The sequence below is a fragment of the Mandrillus leucophaeus genome, unplaced genomic scaffold (genome assembly GCF_000951045.1).
Source record: "Mandrillus leucophaeus isolate KB7577 unplaced genomic scaffold, Mleu.le_1.0 Scaffold20, whole genome shotgun sequence".
NCBI classification, from domain to species: Eukaryota; Metazoa; Chordata; class Mammalia; order Primates; family Cercopithecidae; genus Mandrillus; species Mandrillus leucophaeus.
In genome coordinates this window covers 6,481,254-6,502,929 of record NW_012102032.1, presented here as the reverse complement: position 1 = coordinate 6,502,929, position 21,676 = coordinate 6,481,254, and the positions used below count along the sequence as shown (strand labels likewise).

Here is a 21,676-nt window from a genome sequence, read left to right as displayed (position 1 = left end):
CAGAATCATTGTGGGGAACTTCTTGTTTTGTTTTGTTTTAAGCAACTGAATTTGGGGATGGGTTGTTTTACGTCAATAGATAAACAGAAGTATACATCTCCTCATTCTCAAATTATTTTCCTAGTTTATTTTTAAACTATTTTATTTTAGATTCAGGTGATATATGTGTTTTTTTGTTACATGAGTATATTGCATAATGGGTGAGGATTGGGCTTCTAATGTACCCATTACCCAATAGTGAACACTGTACCCAGTAGGCAATTTTTCAACCTTGTCCTCCTTTCCACCTTCCCCCCTTTTGTAGTCCCCAGTGTCTATTTTTCCATCTTTATGTCCATGTGTACCCATTGTTTACTTCACACTTATAAGTGAGAACATTCAGTATTCGATGTTCTGTTTCTGAGTTAGTTCATGTAGGATAATGGCTTCCAGCGCCATCCATGTTGCTGCAAAGGAGATGATGTCATTCTTTTTATGGCTGCATAGTATTCCGTGTGTGTGTAGACACACACACACACACATATATACGATAGGAGAGTTTAATGTACCTCTGACAGAAGGTTTAAAAACAAGAAGAAAAAAGACACATTTAGTAAGAATACAGATCTACACACTACAATTTAAAAATGTGTATCCATTTGGCACCAGATTTGACTCTCTTCACATTGCTGGGAGTAGTTTCTCATATTGTACCTATTAAATCTATTGGAAGAGAATTTTGTTTGATTTGGCACTGCTTTTGAAGTAGGGTGTGAGAACTCCAGTTATAGTCCCTCTCTCTCTCTCTCTCTCTCTCTCTCTCTCTCTCCGTGTGTGTGTGTGTGTGTGTGTGTGACTTTAGAGAAATCTCTTTGGCCTCATTTTTGGGGAGAGGGATACATCCTAAAGAATGAAAACATTTTTATTCTTCTCCAAGTGAAGGGAAACAGGCTAACACAGGGTTGGTTCTCCTTACCTCCTTAGAAAGATAAATAACTTGCCAAGTGCTTCTTGTTTTCCAAAGGGCCTTAAGTTGTTTAAAATGGGCCATGGGCCACAGAGTCCTATTATTAGAAAATAGAAGTATAGTAAGAGCTTTTAGAAAGGCAAGCAAGAAAAACAGAAAGAGAAGGGATCTAGACTCAAAATTTGGAGCCCTGGGTTTCATATTTGAGAATGATCCTCTACAGAGAGTGCCAGAGCAATAAACCAGGAGAAGGACCTTATGACAGTGATGTGCTGGAGGTACTGGTTCATACTGGCTTGCAAGAAACTTTTGTGTACATGTCTTCCCAAATCCAAGTTCAGTACCGTTACGTTGGTGACTTAAATGTATATGTGGTAGGAGTATTTATATCAGAGAAATTGGCGAATGGTACAAAACAAGACTGTGTGTTGGGGAAGCTAGTTTTTAAACATTTAGCAGTATACCATAGCCAGAAAATTACCACTGAATTTACCCTCTGAAAATACCATCTGAATATAGGATTAGAATAAGACTGCCAGGTAGGAAACAACATCCTACCCTAGGACGATGACCCTCCTTGATAACCTGAGAATCCGCTCAAGTTTCAAGTGGACATCTGTACAACTAATGAGGTCAGGGTGAGGAATTAAGGAAGGAAGTCTCCAAGTTAAACCTCGGGACTGGACAGGAACATGTTAATATCTGCTGAGTTTTAGATGGGAGTGTAGACATCACTATTACAATGTTTGTGTTTGTGTAAGTATTTATACAAGGTTGTGCCTTCCATTTCACATATATTACAGAACAGGAAAATGTTGTCAGCTTCATTGTGAAAAAGATGTTTTTGGAAGAGACAGAGATTTCTCAATTGAGACCTAAGAAGACTTGACTTTTGATATTGCTAAGTTTCACACAGGTCATAGATGAGTGCTAATCTGCTAATGACTCAGACTGCATTTGATGCAATGTTCCCTGTGTCAAAAATGAAACTTATATAGATGTATAGCAAAACAAAGTATATCAGAACATGCGAAGAATGAGGGAGATGGTGATTGTGACGGTGGAAGTTTCCTCCTGATTTCCAGAATTCTCCTTTGATGCAGAAGTTAGGCCATAATAGAGTCTTCAAAAATGAGCTATTAATGATAGTCTAGCCTTTACAGCAGTAAAACCATGTCAATAGATATGGGATTTCTTTATCATCACCATGACTGCTTCTTGGAAACCACTGAGTTGGCAGCAGCTGTGTTCATTAAAGGCTGAGTTCTCAGAATTGTTTATAAAACTAAACAACCCATAGATTTCTACTGGCAGAAACTAGTCATTGGCATTCTATGTCTTAGTCGCTATTCCTTTTTCACATGGGGCTTGGCAAGACTGACATATGTCTCAGAATCGTATGTGCAAGTTTAGTTAAACATGGACTCTCTTTCCCTCCTTCCCATCTCCTTTGGGTACAAAGAAAATTTTTAGATCCTTATTTTTCTCCCTATTCATAGGTTTAAGAGAACATTGCCTTATATAAAACAGTAAATGTCTGACTATTACCTCACCCTTTTTGATGAAATGTGCTGTAGAATATTTGATAGACCTTCTTGTTAAAGCTTTAATATGAAGTCAATAATTAACTGAGCAATCAATATATAGTTGGCCTTTAGAAGTGCCAACACCATGATCTGAAGATTAGTGAAATATGTTTGCTTTTTCACTTTAAGTCAACTTTCAGCATTTTCAGGGTTAAGACTCTAGAGTAACTTGAGTCAAGGCTACTGTGGAATTCACAGTAATTCTCTTGAATTCCATCTATTACATTTGAAAATTATATTTGAATCTCCCCCAGATTTAAGTGCTTTTAATATTTTGGTACAAAGCATTTTCACATTCATTATCTTATTATAGCCCTCTAAAATTATAAGGGTAAATAAAGTAGATATGAGCAATAATGATAATTACCGTGTTGGTGAAAGTGATGCTTTTAATAATGATGATAACGATGGTGGTGACTACAATTTAAATGCCTCCTAAGTCCCAAGTCTTGTGATAGCTTTATGTATATTATATCTTTTAATCGTCTGAACAGCATTGAGGTAGAGTGCTTCAACTCAAATATATGAAGTGATTTGTCCAGGGTCACATAGCTTATAAATATTAGACCAAGGTTTGGAACCCAAGTCTTCAGTCCTCTGGGTCAAGTTACTTTTAATTTATGAATTGCCAAATGCAATGCATAAAATGCCTTTATAAGTCCATAGGATGGTTGACACGCCTCACTTCCATCAGAACTTGGATTAACCTCACTTTCTCTGAGAAGCATTCTCTACCACTTATCAGCCATCTGATTTTAGGCAAATTATTTGACATGAGTTTACTCATCCATAAAAAGGAGGTAACTCATCCATGTTGGCTCTGTCTTTGCTACAAAGATCAAATAACTTAACCAAAAGGCCTAGAAAAGTCTGGCAAATAATATGAACTTAATAGGTTGCGGTTCACATTTCCACACTGGTCACTGGCCTTCTTATGCTTTATTGCAGTTATGAGAAGCACATGAGGCAAAACAAGGGTCACATCAACCCAAAGCTCACAGAGTTTGGATGTTAGCACGTTATTCCTAATCACTCAGATTAGCCAGCAAGTCGGACTCCTTTCTCTTTGTCCAAAGCTTAGCAGCATTACACTGGACCTTAATCCTGCTATAACTAAGGGGCAGTAATATGTCTTAAAGAAAGATCTTTAAGAGAAAGGAAAACTTGAGAACCCTGGAAGGTCCATCCTGGAATGAGCCAAAGCTAACACTTCCTCAAAAAACAAAGGAATTTCCTTCCCCTCAACCCCGCCCAGCATATTTTATGTATAGTTTCTAAGAGGTCAGCTAAGAAAAATGGGCTTGAGCCAATCCAATATTGGCCAACTACTGTAACATATTTCTCTTCAATACCTGGTGAGGCAATGGTGTTCAAGAAAAAACCACACAATGCAAAGTGAGCAAAAACGCAGCCAACCCTAAATTCTACATCACTAGTCTTCTCCGACCTTGGGGTAAAAAAGACACTTTTGGCCAAAGGCTATGAAGTAACGCTCTTCATTAGCTTACTTCTTCTCTGTGTCCAAATGATAAAATAAAATTCTGACATGAAAAAATAATATTTAGAATTTTCCCTTTGTAGTCTTCAAAATAGTGATTATCCTCGTTTTCTCTCTTCTCAAAAAAAGAAAACACAAACTCTTTATAAATTTAGATTGAGTTATTTTTCCTTTATTTGAAATGTTTCTTTATGTATGATATCACATGTATTATTTCTCTGTATTACTATACCCCTTAAGGTAAGCAGATGTCATAATCTCTATTTTGTGGATAGGGAGGGAAGCTTAGAAAATTTTGTAACATATTGATATCTCAGTTAGTAAATTGTAGAACCAGGAATGGAACCTATGACTTGAGATTGTTTCTCAAAATCAGAGCATTCTCAGATTGTTTTTTTTTGTTTGTTTGTTTGTTTTTTTTTTTTTTGAGATGGAGTCTCGCTCTGTCTCCCAGGTTGGAGTGAAGTGGCACGATCTCGGCTCACTGCAACCTCCGCATCCTGGGTTCAAGCGATTCTTCTGCCTCAGTCTCCCAAGTAGTTGGGATTACAGGTGTGTGCCACCATGCCCAGCTAATTTTTGTATTTTTAGTAGAGATGTGGTTTCACCATATTGGCCCGGATGGTCTCGATCGCCTGACCTCGTGACCCACCCGCCTCGGCCTCCCAAATTGCTGGGATTACAGGCATGAGCCACAGTGCCTGGCCCAGAGTGTTCTTATTTTGCCTTTGTTGTTACTGTTTTTGTTGTGTTGTGTATGTGTTTTCTCTATACACACCAAGTACAGAGTTTAGCTCTGTAAAAACATTAAAAACAAAACAGCAGAAAGAAATAAAGCTGTTACCATTTAGAAATTTACCTTATAGTTGGTAGATACATAACATTATTCAAAGCAGGAAGCAAAGTCAGTATTACCATTATTTTTAAGAGACAGGGTCTCTTTCACCCAGACTGGAGTGCAGTGGTGGGATCATCACTCACTGCAACATTAAACTCCTGGGCTCAAATGATTCTCTCACCTCAGCCTCCATAGTAGCTGGGACCACAGGCATGCACCACTATGTTGGCTAATCTTTATTTTTTGTAGAGACAGGGTCTCACTATGTTGCCCAGGCTGGTCGCAAACTCCTGGCCTCAGGTGATCCTCCTGCCTTGGCTTCACAAAGCATTGGGATTATAGGCCTGTGCCACTGTGCCTGGCCAAGCAAAGTCATTGTAGTTAAGCACTGGGAAGGCTGAGCAAACCAGTGGTAAAATTTGGATGAGAGTCACTGGGGAGGTTTCTGGGCATAGTTGCATATCCACCTACCTATAAAATCTAGAGCCCTGGTTTTCCCATCTACTGAGACTCCAGGGGTAGGGGGCCTGTCCTACTGAATTGTCTGTGCTTCTAGGAAGCTCTTTCATTGTATGTGAGTGAAATGTGCTTTTATTATCCTCTACTGCCTTTATCACAGGACTCAACCTGTTCTACTCGTTGTCCCTAAAACATAACAGAGCCTCTCACTGTGTACCCATATCCAGTTCATGAGATTTGTAGGAGCTCCCTGTGGATGTGGTATTTGGAAAAAAGATTTTGGATGACTGTGTCAACCTGTTGGGATGCTTCCCTAAGAGTCCACTGGAGGAAACCATAGTCAGGAGGGAAATTGGGGTTTAAAATTTAAAGACAGAACTATGTGTTGAGCTAATGGGTCAACACTAGGATAAAACAATAGCTGGGCAGTGAGAGTTAGTGGCTTAATAACCAGGAGAATAAAAGCAAGAATTAATATGTGGAACAGGTGAAATTAGGCAGTTTAAGCAGTCTTAAAATCTTGGATTTTTCTTTTTTTGCAGAGTTACACCCAAGCTGCCAGAGTTCTTTAAAGACATCAGGGGAGGCCGGACAGTTTTCCCAAGCTATTCCCCATCCATAAAATGCCCTTCTCTCCCTATCAATTACTTCAATTTCTACATTTTCGGCATGGCCTACTTCTAATGTTTTCTTCCGCACAGAATTGTTCTTAGCCACTCAGACTATAGGAATCACGCTCAGTTGCCATATATTGCAAACAGTTCAGTGTCACCATTTCCTTTGCTACATACAAAGTCTTTCCTCCAAATAGAATACAAACCTATTACAGAGATATAAAAACATGATGCCTTTTGAAAATCCCAAAGGCCTTAGCACACTAATTGTTATCATTATAGCAAACACATATCTAGCACTTACTATGTTCTCTTCCAAGCACTTTTCACACATTACCTCATTTAATCCTGACAACCACTTATGCAGCATTTCCTATTGTCATTTTATTTTACACATGAGGAAACTGAGTCCTAGGCCGTTTAAGAGATAGTCCCAAGGTGACCCTGCTTAAACCAGAGATCTCTCCAGACCCAGAACAATTTCTCATTGGCACCTTCACTTTGCTCGACTGCCAAAAAAGTAGATATTGACGTGGAATCTCAATACAGCACCTGGCTGGAGAGCATTGCTTGTCTGATGATTCACACTTTTAAATAAAAATAATAAAACTCTTGGCTGGACAGCTTCACTTCCACAGTCCAGCTGGGATGTGGTCACTGTGGTTCCAAAACACACTTGGGTGATATTTCAGCTTGAATAAGTGTAATTTGCACATTCGGTTGTCAAAATTCTGCACGGAGGTCTTGTGATCACACTCCTTGTCAGGCATCTGCCAAAAGCTTGCTAATGTTTTGGCTCCCTTGTCCTGCTGGTTTTTGCTGGAAGTGACCTAGAGGAGGGTGGGATGCCTTCTCCTTTAGTTGAAACCCAGGTTAAAATGGGACAATCTGGGTGAGTGACCCAAACCTAAGTCCCGGTTCAACCATTATTTACTGAGCATTTAGTATGTATCAAGCATTTTCCTGTATTTTATTGCATTGACTCTTCCTGGTAGTGCTCTGAGGTGGGCGTCGTGATCTGTATTTTACAGATGTGGAAGTAGATTCAGATGTGAAAGGCCATTCAGTGAGTAGAACTGAAGAGATCTGATTCCAGGTTCCTGCCCTCATCTCCATATCAAGGTGCTTCTAGTTCACTTTGAGGTGAATAAAGTAAAGAATGGAGGGGTAATAGAATAAAGATGATAATAATAATAATTACAAACATCACTACCAACATTTATTGAGACCGCACTGTGTGCCAAGCACTATGGGAATACCTTACAGGCATCACTTCATTTTACCCTCACAACACCCATAAGAGGTAGTAGGCACTAGTATTTCCCCCATGTTACAAAGAAGGAAAATGATGCTCAGAGATGTTAAGCAGGTTAGCAAATGATGTGCCAAGATTTAAGCCCAGACATTTTGTTGCCAAGGCTGGCTACAACAGCTATATGAAAGCATGCAATGTGGGAGTATTAGATTAGATTCCTCACCTGCCCCATAGCTTCAAAGAAAGCACCAGGAGAAGGTGTGAGGTCAACAATTTGAAAAAATTTATCAGGTTGTCAACATTTCCAGTGGAGCCCATTCAGCCAAAGTCACCATTTTCAACATTAACCACCATGTTGCAAGGCTGACTTAAGAATATTGAACTCAGACTCTGAGGAAGACGATGGACTTATTGAGATGGAGCCTCACCTGGCTTGGAGTCCAGGATGTCCAGGCTAAATCTGCGTCATTTAGTCCTTTTCACCCCGTCTTATTGGATTGGGAGTAAGCTGGAAAGAAAATCTGGGTGCTTTGCCAAGGCTTTGGGAATTCACAGCCCTGTCACTCAGAGATGAGAAGGATCCTTTAGTTAGAAAAAGTTCTAAATCACCCCTTCTGAACGAGAATCAGTGATGTGCCTTTCCGTAGTCAGGAGAGTTATCACTCCTCCCCATGAGGAAACTGGGCAGTCACAGTGAATCCTGGAAATGTGAGCTGCTCCCAGAGTGATTGAGAACAGACCTGAACTCAGTTGCTCACTTCTTGGTACCAAAGGGGTTGAGTTGTGCCTTGCAAAGGAAGAGCAAGAAAGAAAAGAATAGTAGAATGAGGTTTTGTTTTATATCCAGTAATCAACCCACCAAATTAAAAATGAGCAGGGCAGTTTTGTGTGTGCTTGTGATTTGCTACACTGTTTTCCTTTCCTCTCTTATTTTAAAAAAATGCTAATTAAACAATATTATAATGACATTAAAAGAAGTACATTATTTATTTATTTATTTTGAGACAGAATCTTGCTCTGTTATCCAGGCTGGGGTGCTGCAGTGGCGCGATCTTGGCTCACTGCAACCTCCGCCTCCCAGGTTCAAGTGATTCTCCTGCTTCAGTCTCCTGAGTAGTTGGGATTACAGGTGTGCACCACCATGTCCAGCTAATTTTTGCATTTTCAGTAGAGACAGGGTTTCTCCATGTTGGCCAGGCTTGTCTCGAACTCCTGATCTCAGGTGGTCTGCCTGCCTCGGCCTCCCAAAGTGCTGGGATTACAGCTGTGAGCCACCGTGCTTGGCCAGAAGTTTAATAAAGAAAATATTCACATTCCACTTTTGGCTTGTGGAATACAGGATAGTCTTTGCTTGTGCATCATCCATTCTTACGTAACTGTAATCAGACAATAGAGTGAGTGTTTTTCCATGTTGTCACATATTCCTTAAAAATATTCCTTGCTGGGCATGGTGGCTCATGCCTGTAATCCTAGAACTTTCGGAGGCTGAGGCCAGAGGATCTCTTGAGCCCAGAAGTTCAAGACCAGCCTGGACAATACAATGAGACCTTGTCTTTACTAAAAATAAAAACATAGCCGGGCATAGTGGCACATGCCTGTGGTTCCAGCTACTCAGGTGGCTGAGGTGGGAGGATCACTTGAGCCTGGGAAGTCAAGGCTGCAGTGACGAGAGATCGTGTCCCTGCACCTCAGCCTGGGTGACAGAGGAAGGAAGACCCTGTGTCAAAAAAAAGAAAAAGAAAAATTGTTTCAAAAGAGAATTCAATGTGTCGATTACAAAGCCTGTTGCTTCTTTTCTGTCTTAATTTTGCTGACACGCTGATATTTTAATCTCCATTCTAGAGTGTGAGCTTATTCATATCCATTTTAGAGGAAGAAGGAGGTTTGAAAATGAAGGGACATGCACATTTGTCTACCCTGTCATGTGTTAATGGTTCCCGTTAAGAATAAAACAGAAAACAGGATCAGATAAGAGGAAAAACAGAAGAAAAAAAGATCAAAACTGTTCATTAAAATGAGTTTTATTCTAGTTATTTTCAGGTAAGGAGATCCAAGGTAAAAAAAAAAAAAAAATGCACTAACCAGCTGACAAACAGCTCTGCCCTCCGGAGGCTTGGCAGACACTCAGCAGCTGCTCCCAGGGGCAGGCACCTCTGGCTGTGCCAGCAGCTGTGCCAAGGCTGGACAAGGTCGGGGGGGAAAGAAATGCCTCACATACCTTTGGATCTGTTTAGTCATTGACGCAGGAAATAGGTCTGTGTCGCTCAGCTGGTAGCATCATTGCCTTTGCCTGGAAGGTCAAGGGTTCAAGGACCACACTAGGAATTTGGCAACTTCCCAAAGTCAATGCTCGCACTGTCATGGAAGGCGGGTGGCGATGAACGCTGGAGAAAGGAACGCTGTCTCCACATATCCCAGGAAAAAGGGGCTCACAGGGGCAAAACAGACACCACGCCACTCAGTTTACTTTGACCCATAAGCTTCAAAGTACTCCAGTGTGGAACTAGCAGAACTGTCATCCAGGGGACAGAATGGTGTCATAGGCGCCTCTAGAAGGCAAGTGGAGTTTGGGGCTCTCTGATGCGTGCTCTACCACCTTTTTTTTACTGAACCCTCAGCTCAGCCTCTGTTTCAGCTTTGAGAAACTCAGAAACGAAGAACAGCGCAAAATTGTGGGCAGATCCTCAGGAAGAAAAGAGGCCCACACTTACTGAGTAAACTAAGCCTGGAATTCAGGTCCACAGCCCAGTAGAATAATCTCTTTGTAAACTTCTCCAAAATGCTTATGTGCATTGCGGCTTGAAAGTTCAATGTTATGCACAAAAGCAATTTACTATAATATTTAAGATATTTAAATTAGTTTAAAAGTTTAAAAAGCATGATTATATTTGACATTATTTGGAATTATTTATAGTAAATACACTGGATAATTTTGCTTTTGGCTAAATATTGGAAATTTGGGGAAATAATAAAAAAAGATAGTAGAGAGGGAGTTCAGCGAAGGTAAATATGGAAATACATCTTTTAAAATAAAACAAGCCCACCTCACTGAAAGATAGATCACTTAAGCCTGAAATACAATTTATCCTTCTATGGCAGCAGGTGTGGCCTGAACAACAGTGCACACCTGAGTTGTCTGTGCATGGAGTAACATTTTGGCTTACAAGTTACCACAGGGCTAATTGTTGCTTATTTATTTCGTGGGCTGCTCTGATCCTAGATACCTTTGTCCCAGAAATGTGGGAGATTGAGTAGGTGTGGGGATGGTGCTCTTCAGTAAAATTGTCTTTAGACTGGAGAAGGTAGAGTAACAGGCAGTTTCTTGTTAGTCTAAAGGAAAAAAAAATCTCTGACTCCTTTTCCCTTGAAATAAAACACCTTGCTTGCAACCAGCTACAAGAGAGGTTTGAGGCTGGCTTGCATTGGGACCCTGCCAGCAGGTCCAAGTCTGGTGTTCATGCTCCCAGTACATCTTTTGCTGTCGTATCACGAATTTTTTATTTATTCAGTTATTAAGAGCTATCTTTCTGCTCCTACCCTCAAAGACCTAAACATGACCTCTCATCTTTTGAAACCAAAGACAGAGTGAAACAATCCCCAAAGAAAGGAAATCCTACAAAGTCTAATGGAAGTTACACAGTTTTGGATTTCCCTTGGCATTTTGTGGTACCTGTCTCTAGTCCTTAGTGCTTTCTACCTAAATTACTAACATTTCCTCTCTTTGTGAGGACAAGGTTCTTCTTTAATTTTTTAATAGCTTTATTGAGATATTCACATATCTCACATATGATTCACCCATTTAAAGTATATGCTTCAATGGCTTTTATTATATTCACAGAGTTCGGCAGCCATCATCTTAATCAATTTTATAACATTTTCATGATCACCCCCAAAGAAATCCCAAATGTTTTAGACAACACTCTCCAATCCTCCTGTCCTCCCAGGTCTAGGAAACCACTAATGTAATTTTTGTCTCTATGAATTTGTCTATTCTGGATATTTCATATAAATGGAATCAAGTCTCTCTTTAAGCATCCTACTATTCTTCTACAGAGCCTGGCCCAAAACCTCGTACCTAGTAGGCCTTTTAGCAAGGCTAGTTACTTGATTTAGGTATATTAAATGACTCTTTTAGGATCAGTATAGTTCATGAGTGGGTAACTGGATAGTCCTAGATGAAAGACCTCATATGCCGTTACCCATGGTGTGTTAATGGTCTGGATAGTATCAGAATGAAAAGACAGCCTATGAGTCATAGCTTCCCCTAGGTGAGGTCTGACAGACATGGCCCCCTGTACTCCTCGTCTGTTCAATGATATAACACGGACGCCATCAGCTCAACAAATCAGAAATCGATTCCCTAGAAGACTGGAGTTCTCTTATGAGTTGGCACACCATGCTGCGTGTTAACAGGCAATAACACTAAAATGCACTAAAGACCATGTAATTTATTCCCAACATGCTGTTATTCTTTCCAAAACATTAGCTTTGGAGCAGAACGTTTGCTAAATGTTGTCTTTATTTCCAAAGCTTGGGGTAAAGATCATATGCAACCAATGACTGAGAGATAATTGGCCACTTTACAGTTTTAACCTCAAATGAACTCCCCCGTCTGAGTAAATTTCCTGGTAAAAGATCCCATTTTAATAGAATGTGAAAGCTGCAAGAAAGATGGAGCTTACAGATCACAGTATGGTCTGTTAGATAAATGACCAGGAGTAATATTTCTTAAAACCACATTTTGTAGACAGAGTTAACAGAAAACCCAGGAAAAAAATACCCAGTGGTTCAGCATTCATGCTTAAATGAAAATAGCATGTGTGTTTTCAGCCCAAGTTGTGCCAGGACTTGGAGGGAAATTGGCAAGGATTAAAACCAGGAGTCTTTTGGGGGTTATTGGGTATTGTCATCCTGGACCTGACCTCACAGCTTTCTCTTGGAGGAGAAAGCAAAAAGTAGCTGTGCTAAAACTTTGCTCTAAGAGTTGCCACAGAGTCCAGAAAGTTCCTCTTCTTGCAGTTGGCTTATTTTCCCTGAGCTGGCATTGAGCCAGAAGTCAAGTTATTATTTTGTTTAATAGTTGAAGAAATGACCATCTTGTGCTTTTTAACCTAAAGGTGGCCTTGACTGCAGATCCCTGGATGTGGTGAAGCACCTAAGAAGGTCAGTTCTTCCAATACAATGGGAGGGTGCTATTGCTGTGCATTTAAAGTGAGGTCCTTGGTTTCCTCGTTTGGATTATCATCTTTGGTGAGGTTTGCCTCATGGAGAACTGGTGACTGCGAGTTGTCATGTACAAAGTGGAAGAGTAACTTTATTGTCTTAGGCTCAAATTTCACAGGCTTGCACTCCCTGGTTTAGAATTCAGATTCCTCAGTATGAAAGAGACTAAGAAAATGTCACACCTTTTAATCTATTTGGGCAGAAAGAAAATTTAAATCTAGTCAGAGAGGGTATCTGTCTACAAGAGCTCATCCCAAAGATTTCAATTAGTTATTCAAGAATCCATGTCGAAGAATGCACTATGAGCCAGGAACTATCCTGGGTCCTAGGGGTTACAGAGGAAAACTAACCATGACTCTGCCTTTAGGGACTCATGGTTTATTGGTGATTGGTCATAGGGGAGAGGGAAAGGGAGTAAGACATACGTATGGTAAGTACCATGACACAGGTATGTACAGGATATGATGGAGCACAGCTCGGGGCGGGTCAGAAATACTTTTAAGAAGAAATGAATCCAAGGTAGAGGCGTTAGCCAGGCATCTGAAAGTTCGCAGTTCCATGGGGTAGGCAGTTTGGCTGAAGTGGAGGGACCAGTACATGAAAAACCACAGAAATGGAGATCGCATGATATGGTTCAGCATGTCTTGGGTGGATAGGCATGTGTTTTTTGAAAGATAAGGTGAGACAAGTTGGCAGAGGCCAGATCAATAGCAGCCTCGGGTTTTAAACAAGACCACTTTTCCAGCTCCTCCTGGCTATTCCAACATGGTACCTGGTGCCCTGAGTTCTATCTCAGCATTAGTCACTGTGTGAGTATCACTCTTTTTTGCTCTAAGCAGATAGATCTTGCAGATCTGTAAACAAATTCTGGTTCTACCACTTACTATGCATGTAACCTTGGAAAAACTACTTAGCTATATGGAGGCTCTGTTTTCTCTTCTGTAAAATGGGTCAAACCAAAAACAGCTTCATAGGGTTATTGTGAAGATTACCAGGATCAAACAAGAACAAAGACTGGCAGGGAAAAAAAAAAAAAGTGGTCATGAAATATTTGTGGAATTAAATTGGGTACAGGAGTGAAAAGGAAATTCTTCTGTCTGAAAAATAGCCTTTAGCTTTCCAAACACCAGTAGCTGCCAAAGCAGTATAGGACACCTGGAAAGAGGTAGAAAAGAGAGATCCGAACCATGAAGAAGAGTGACAGGAAGCCACAGACCCAAAACTAGAAGACGGTAAGCCAGTGAAGCAGATCAAAGTGGTAGGGGTGCATCTTGTGCCAGAACAGCAAGGGCACTGCCAGGTCAGAAGGGTGGACAGGAGGAAGGAGGTGGCAGATGCTGGCTCATAGGGCACTTCAGGGAGTGAATGCATGGCAGCCTGTGGCTTCCTCTTTCCTGATGTTGTCCTGGTGTCCTACCAGGCTCTGGAAAGAAATCAAAAAAAAAGAGAAAAAGAGAAAAAAAAAAGAAAGAAGAGAGGAAAAAAGGGAAAAAGAAAACAGTGGCATTGTTGTTTAACAACAGCAACACCCCTTCATGACAGAAAACACATAACAAACTAGAAATAGTAGGGAACTTCCCCAACCTACTAAAGTGTGTTTATGAACAAACCACAGCTAACATCATACTTAATTAATTGTGAAAGCCTAAAAGCTTTCCCCCTAAGATCAGAAATAAGACCAAGGTGTCTGCTCTTATCACTCCTATTCAAAATTGTGCGGGAGGCTTTAGTCAGGGTAATTAGGCAAGAAAAAGAAATAAATGACATTAAGATTGGAAAGGAAAAAGCAAAACTATCTGTTTGAAGATATATGATTTTATATATAGAAAAACAATCTTGAAAAAGAAGAACAAAATTGGAAGATTTGCAGTTCCTGATTTAAAAATTTACTACAGGCCGGGTGCAGTGGCTCATGCCTGTAATCCTAGCAATTTGGGAGGCTGAGGTAGGAGAGTGGGGGGATCGTTTTAGTCCAGGAGTTCAAGACCAGCCTAGGAAATATAGGGAATCCCAAATCCACAAAATAAATAAACAAAAAATTAGCCAATCGTGGTGGTGTGCACCTGTCATCCTGGCTACTTGGGAGGCTGAGGTGGTAGGATTGCTTGAGTCCAGAAGGTTGAGGCTTCAGTGAGCTGTGATCACTCCACTGCACTAACAGAGTGAGACCCTGCCTAAAATAATAACTTACTACAAATAACTTGCTATAAATCTACAGTAATTAAGACAGTGTTGTACTGGCATGAGGATTGATATATAAATCAATAGGATAGAATTGAGGATCCAGAAATAAACTCTCTCAATTACAATAAATTGATTTTCCATGAAGGAGTATCAAGAAAATTCAATGGGGGAAGAATAAGCTTTCTCAAGTGAGACAAATGGATATCCATATGCAAAATAATGAAATTAGATCCCCTGCTACCATATATAAAAATTAACTCAAAACAGATCAAAGACCTTAAATGTAGGAGCTAAAGCTATAAAATTCTTAGAAGAAAACATAGGGGCAAATTTTTTTATGGATTTGCCAATAATGTCTTAGACATAGCACAAAACGCTTAAGTACAAAATAAACAAAATAGATAAATGTAGCTTTATTAAAATTAATAACTTTTGTGCTTCAAAAGAAACCATAAAGAAAGTGACAAGACAATGCACAGAATGGGAGAAAATTTCTGCAAATCGTACATCTGATAAGGGGCATTCCTGTTGCTATAACAAAATACTGCAGAGCAGGTAATTTATAAGTAATAGAAATCTATTTCTCATAGTTCTGGAGGCTGGGACATTCAATATCAAGGCACTAGCAAATCTAGGGACTGGTGAGAGCTACTCTGTGCTTCCAAGATAGTGCCTTGTTGTTAGGTCCTCACATGATGGAAGGGATGAAAGGGCCAAAGGGATGAACAGCTCCCTCGAACTTCTTTCATGAGGTCATTAATCTCATTCATGAGGATTCTACTCTCATAACTTAATCAGCCCTAAAGGCCATACCTCTTAATACTATCACATTGGTGATTAGATTTTAACATATGAATTTTTAGGAAACACATTCAGGCTACAGGGGGGCTTGTATCTAAAATATGTAAAGAAATGATACAACAAGAGACAAAAACTCAATTAAAAAATGGAAAATAATCTGAATAGATATTTCTCCAAAGAAGATATACAAATGGCCAATAAGTGCATACAATATGTTCAACATCATTAGCAATCAGGGACATGCAAATTAAAACTGCAGTGAGATGCCACTTCACACCCATTAGGATGCCTATAATGAAAAAGATGAATAATAACAAGTGTTGGCAAGGATATGAAGAAGTTGGAGTTCTCATACACTGCTACAAGGAAATGTTAAACAGTGCAGCCACTTTGGAAAATACAAAGCAGTTTTTTAAAACGTTAAACACAGAGGTTTAATGTTCAAAAGGTTAACATTTGACTTTGAAATTCTACTCTTAAGTATAGATACAGAAGAAATAAAAACAGGTCAACACACAAACTTGTACGTAAATGTCCATAGGAGCATTATTCGTAATAGTCAAATAATGTATATAGTCCAAATTTCCAATGACTGATAATTGAATAAAATGTAGTATATTTGTACAATGAAATATTATTTGGCAATGAAGTACTGATACATGCTACAACATGGAGGAACTTTGAAAACATTATGTCAAATGAAAGAAGTCATTCACAAAGGATTATATATCATTTCATGTACATGAAATGTTCAGAATACGCAAATCCATACAAACAGTAAATTAGCAGTTGCTTGGGATTAAGAAGAAATGGGGAGTGATGCTAATGGATATGGAGCTTCTTTTTGGTGTGATAAAATGTTCTAAAAAACAAAGCTGTCATAAAAACCAACAATACAAATAGCTATTGTATTTAGCACTTTCTAAATGCTAGCTACTGTGCTAAACTATATACTCTTACCTAAGTCTCATAATAAATATGCCAGGAAACTTTTAGTTTTATTTACAAAGGGAAAACATGAGTTCAGAGATAAGGAAATTGACCAAGGTCACAAAACTAGTAATTACCATACTAGTTAGGACTTTAACTCATTTTTGTCTCATTTTGAGTTTCAGTGTCTTACAAAAGGATGTTAGATGGATCTTGTGAACTCCTTGTTTACAAGGCTGGGGTGTTCACAATAGTGACCAACACGAAACAGTAGAAATTAGTGAAATTTCTGCCTCTGACTTTCTCACCCTGGAACTGGGGTGAGGTGTTGGCTCCCAGGCTCAGTGGATATGAAGTGGCAAGGAATCTATCCTCAGTTAACTGTGCTCTCCTGCCTTCTAAGGACATCATTGTTCTAGAGGCTCCCTTAATTATCCCTCAGATATCTCACAGCTGTCATTCTGGAGGTGAGACTCTTGACCCTCCACCCCTAGCACGTGATTTTACAGATTATGTCTTGTGTTTGAAACTGAGTCCTGTTACTGTTGGCTCTGTCTGCTTCCTAGTTCGAAGAAACAAAACGTGAGAAGGAAGGTGTTAAGCCCACAAGACAAAGACGTCAAATAGTTCTCATCGAGGAACATTTGGATGAGTTTTGGGAAAATGACTGTGAAGCAGATGGATTACATTTTCTGTTTGCGCTCAGCAATTAAGGGGAAAGGGGACCCAAGCCAAATGTGCTGGGATTTTGTCAAACTCCAAACGTTGGAACACATTTCAGGATGTTTGACTGAGTTTGGCAGAATCAGTACCTTGACTGTGGCCTTCTCTTCTTGGACAAAAGGTGACCAGAGAGCCTACAATAATCCAAGTCTGAAAGAAGCCACAGGCATGGTTACCCTTTTGTGGGAAATGGCACAATGGTACCCTTTGTCAGTTGGAATATTTCAGTGGGGGGGTTAATTATGCATATGGTTATCCTTGCAAGGTTTTTGAGAAAGAAGATAAAAATCAATTCACGTAACACAATTTAAGAACATATTCTTTCATTCTATTCCTCGTGATCCAGAGACTAGAGGAGAATTGCATCCTTTGATGACTATCCAAACCCCCTTATTCTGTGCATCCTGAAGTATCCCCAGGAATTTTTGTGGCTGTACTTACTCTCATCCTTTCCATTTGATTCTTTAGAATCAGAGCAGAACCAAGCAGGAAGCTCAGAATCAGAGAGATCTCATCCAGTTTTCGGCAAACCCAAACACTCTGCAATAGATTGAGTGGAAGGAAGAGGAAGAACATGATAAAGACATGAGAAAAGAAGCTGAGTCCTTGTTGAAACACTGAAATGGGTGCAGGTATCGTTTCTTATCTCATTGTTTTTTCTCATAAGCCCTGAATTAATTCATTTATTCACAATATTTACCATGTGTTCACTATCATCTGTGTACTGGAAAGACAGCAGTGAATAAAACGGACAAAATTCCCTGCCCTCTTGGAGCTCGCATTCTAATGAATAAAATGCCATTGTCACTTGGAAGTTATGATTATCAAAATTTTTAGAAGTCAGTTGCTTAGTTGGTCCAAGAGTGGTAGAATTTAAACTTTTTCTCCTGTAAGTAGCTATAATGCTTTGTCAGAATTTTTACCCTAGTATTACAAATATTTATTCTATTTTGCTGATAAAGTTAAGAATGGCCTCCACTGTCATTCCAGATGGGATATGTTGTCTTACCGTTGACAGAATATTCTACGCCCAAAGTTAAAATTTCTAAGAAGAAAATACAACTAAGTTCATCCTTTAAAACATTTTTTTTCAAATGACTAAAAAGTAGCGATTGGGAAGTGCTGATATTAAAATGGTGGCAACGCTTCTGCCTCAGAGCTCTCCTTTCTTCTCCCTGTCTTCTCATCAGCAGATCTTTTTTTATTCACTGAAGAAGCAAAATTTGAAAGTAAATATATACATTAGAAACTGCCAGAGAAGTAAACAGCAGTCTTGGGTTTTCACTTCAAGGCAAAACGATGGCTCCTAGTGTCCACTTCTGCATGTCAATCTTGTATATCAATTCCTTGTGATAGGAAATGTTATTTTCAGTGGATTGCAATCCAGACAATTGTCAAGAGAGCTCCTATGTGGCAACTGTTTTGGACATGTCAAGAGACACAACTTTTTCAATGCTGCATTAGCCCCAGCCTGGCTTTCACTGCTTCTGTGTCCCCAGCTGGTCCTAGCTAGCTCTGCTGATGCTCCACAGCTGCAAGCACAGCTCCACCTGAACTATTTCTGATGGAGATGAATAGTGTTGCATGACTCCCTATTGCAGACTGGTTTCATGTTAAGTCTACTGTCTAGACTTGAGACTTAATGGTGCCAGATGTCTGAGGGACTCCCACACTCCTTGCTGCCAATTAGATCTCAGGTCTACTGGTGGTATTCATGACCACAGGGGACGAAGTTTGGGTGGTAGCTCCCTTCTTTTACCTTCTCCCCCTACATTCACTCAGTCTATAGAAGAGAACTGCAACCTTGATGTCCTATTTTTAATCCAACCAATCAACTTGTCTAATGCAGTAGTCCCAATTCTGGAGATCCTAGTTTCAGTGACCCAGTTACTGACCTGGGTCTTCTTGCTTAGGAAGACCTCCGAGAGTGTACACACCTGCCTGTTAAACTGGTTAATTTCCACCAATCTAAGTGTAAGTGCCACTTACTAGATGCAAATTGTTGGTATAGCCATTTCTAAAATGAAGATGGAAAAAGGTACAGCCCCAAAGACAGTAGGCATTACCTGACCTCCCATACCTTTAGAGTTATTCCTTGTTCCATCTCAGTGCATGTCTCAAACTAATTAGTGCATGTCTCAAACTAATTCCTGCTCCATTTTACAGCTTGCCTGATAATACTATAGGCAACGATGCAAAGTATCTAATGTCAAGTCTCACGCAATGATAAACTGTAATTGGAACTCCTTCATGGTGGGAGAGAAGCTTTTGTTATCAACATTTATTAGGCCTGCTGGACGTTTACTTGGTCACTCGGTCCCTGAACACAGAGATAAGTGGACCTGGGTTTCATATTTAGTCTCCTTGGAGAACAAATTTAGCCTCGGAGAATACCAAAGCTTTGGGCCCAGGAATGACCCGAAAGTTCTCTGGGACTAACTCAAAGCCTCACTAAACTCCCTCTTGGAACATCTTGGGATCTATAGCCCCAGATTCCTTGATACACCCAGAGTATGGTATAGACTTTATAACATTGCCAGTCCTTTTTAATGTTTCAATCTTTTTCTTTCATCTTTAGTCTAATAGTGCCTTGAAGAAAAACAGCATTGAGTATACAAATGAATTTGGGAGCAAGAGAGAGGGATCTGGGAGAAAAAATAAAAGTGAAGTTCAAAATAAACTTGTTTGGGGAACTAAATGGCTCTTATGCTAAGGAGAGTGGGCTCATCCCCACCAGGTGCATAAATTTTTTTAATGTCTTTTTTTTTCTTGTTTAAGAAAAAAAATAATTTGTCCAAATTTGTGACCCTTGGTCCAATATGGAGGGTATTAGATACTTGATCTTTTCCTCTATGTCCAGGGCATGTCTGAAGTCTTTTAATCGGAGCTCTGAGAGCCCAGTGAGAAGTTTGTTGTTTGTAGCTTGAGACATGGACTATTCTTTTCCTTTTAAAATTTTGTGAGTCTCTAAGTCAACTTCAAAATAAGGATTGAGAAAAACTCAAGACTGTCGCAGCTTTGTGTTGAGTGAATGCTTGCTTGAAACAGAGAAGCAAAAGGAAAACAAAGGTAAAATGGTTTGATCATTCACCAAATTAAGCATTAGATGTTACTGCCATCTAGTGATGATTTAACACCTGGCTGCCAGGGGAGGGTAGAGTCATGTTTTTGCTACACAGGCATCACCTTAGGGCCTATCACAGACTTCCAGGTTTCGGAACAAATGTGACATCTGGGTGAACTTCCAAATTACCAGAGGGATGGTACTATGGTGAAAAAGTCCCACAACTGGAGAAAAATGCATGTCTTCGTGTTAAATCCTAAGCCTCTCTGCTCATAATATTTCCTTAAAAAAACTTCCTTGCAACAGTGAAAACAGGTTTCTCTTAACTCCATGACTCCAGGATCCTTAATCCATATTTAAACATTCACAGGCAAGTTATATGCCACCTCCCCATTGCATCTGCCTCCAAACCCTGTCTCTACACATCACTTAATAGAGCTCCAATCCCATTCCTCCTCATTCTCACCGCACTCATGGGGTCACTGGAGGTGGGGAAGAGGAAGAAGGAAAGAAGATAAGAAATAGTCTGATAGGGTGCTTACCTTGTGTAGATGCTTTACAATCATGGTTGCCCTCACCATCGTCCCAGAAAGTGGCATCATTCCCGTGTGAAAGGTGAGAAAATCAAGAATCAGAAAAGTTAGGTAACTGGCCAGAGATCACACAGTTAAGTGTAAGTAACAGAGCTGGAATTTGAACCCAGTGTACCTGGTCTCATCATCCAGGGGTTTTTTTTTGTGGCTTGGTAAGCACAGTGATATGATGTTGGAGAAGAACACTGAATGCGGAACAATGGGAAATATTCTCTGCTCATGAAAGAGCAGAGTTCAAGAATAACCTCACGTAGCCTCCTCTGGAGCAGGTACAGAAGCTGGGAAGGTGTAGGAGTATTTCAGTGTAAAAGATTAGCAGGTTTTAGATACACAAGCAAATCCATATCTAGAGCAGGGTTGCCAGAAACAGATGGTGACTCTAGGGTGCTAATTTCATCCCCTTCCCTCATCTGAAGAATCTCCATGTTTCATGAGGGTATCCAGCTCCGAAGGATTAAAAAGATAAGCCAAAAAACAAAAAAAACAAAAAAACGGTGATCTGATCTAAGCCTGGCGCCAGCAGTCCCCTTGGGCGTGTGGAGGAAAGAACACTGACGTGGGTGAAAACATTACAGGTTGGGATTTCTGTTGCCTTGGGATTTGGGCTACAGCCATAAAGCTAAAGACATGAGGCAAAGCGTATTCAGTTTTCTTCATTGGCATCAAAGAGCCTTCTCAGATGCCTTTTCAGTTAGATGGCTCATGAAATCTTAGCCAAGTTCAGGCCAATGGAAACGATGTAAGCCCCTCTAGGTTTGGGCTCTGAGACATCCTACATGATCCTTCACATGCGCTTTCTTCTTTCACCTGAGGGCTACATGTGGAGTATTCATAGGGTAATTTTGAGGTGTTGGTAGAAGGAGGAATCCAATTAGGAGCCTTGAAAAATTACTTGGCACAAACCTTCTCTCTCCAAGCCCTCATGGGACTGGGTTGTGAACAAGAAAAAAGCCACTAAGATT

General features: G+C 40.0%; 1 protein-coding gene across 1 annotated transcript in view; it reads left to right on the top strand.

Annotated features, from left to right (window-relative positions):
- Positions 1–17,757, top strand: part of PCTP (phosphatidylcholine transfer protein) — a 74,895-nt gene extending 57,138 nt beyond the window's left edge. Inside the window, exon 6 of the mRNA XM_011979241.1 lies at positions 17,526–17,757. Within this exon, the coding sequence (XP_011834631.1) occupies positions 17,526–17,606 (81 nt within the window). The 3' untranslated portion in view covers positions 17,607–17,757. The remainder of the gene's footprint in view (positions 1–17,525) is intronic.
- The last annotated feature ends 3,919 nt before the right edge of the window (positions 17,758–21,676 follow it).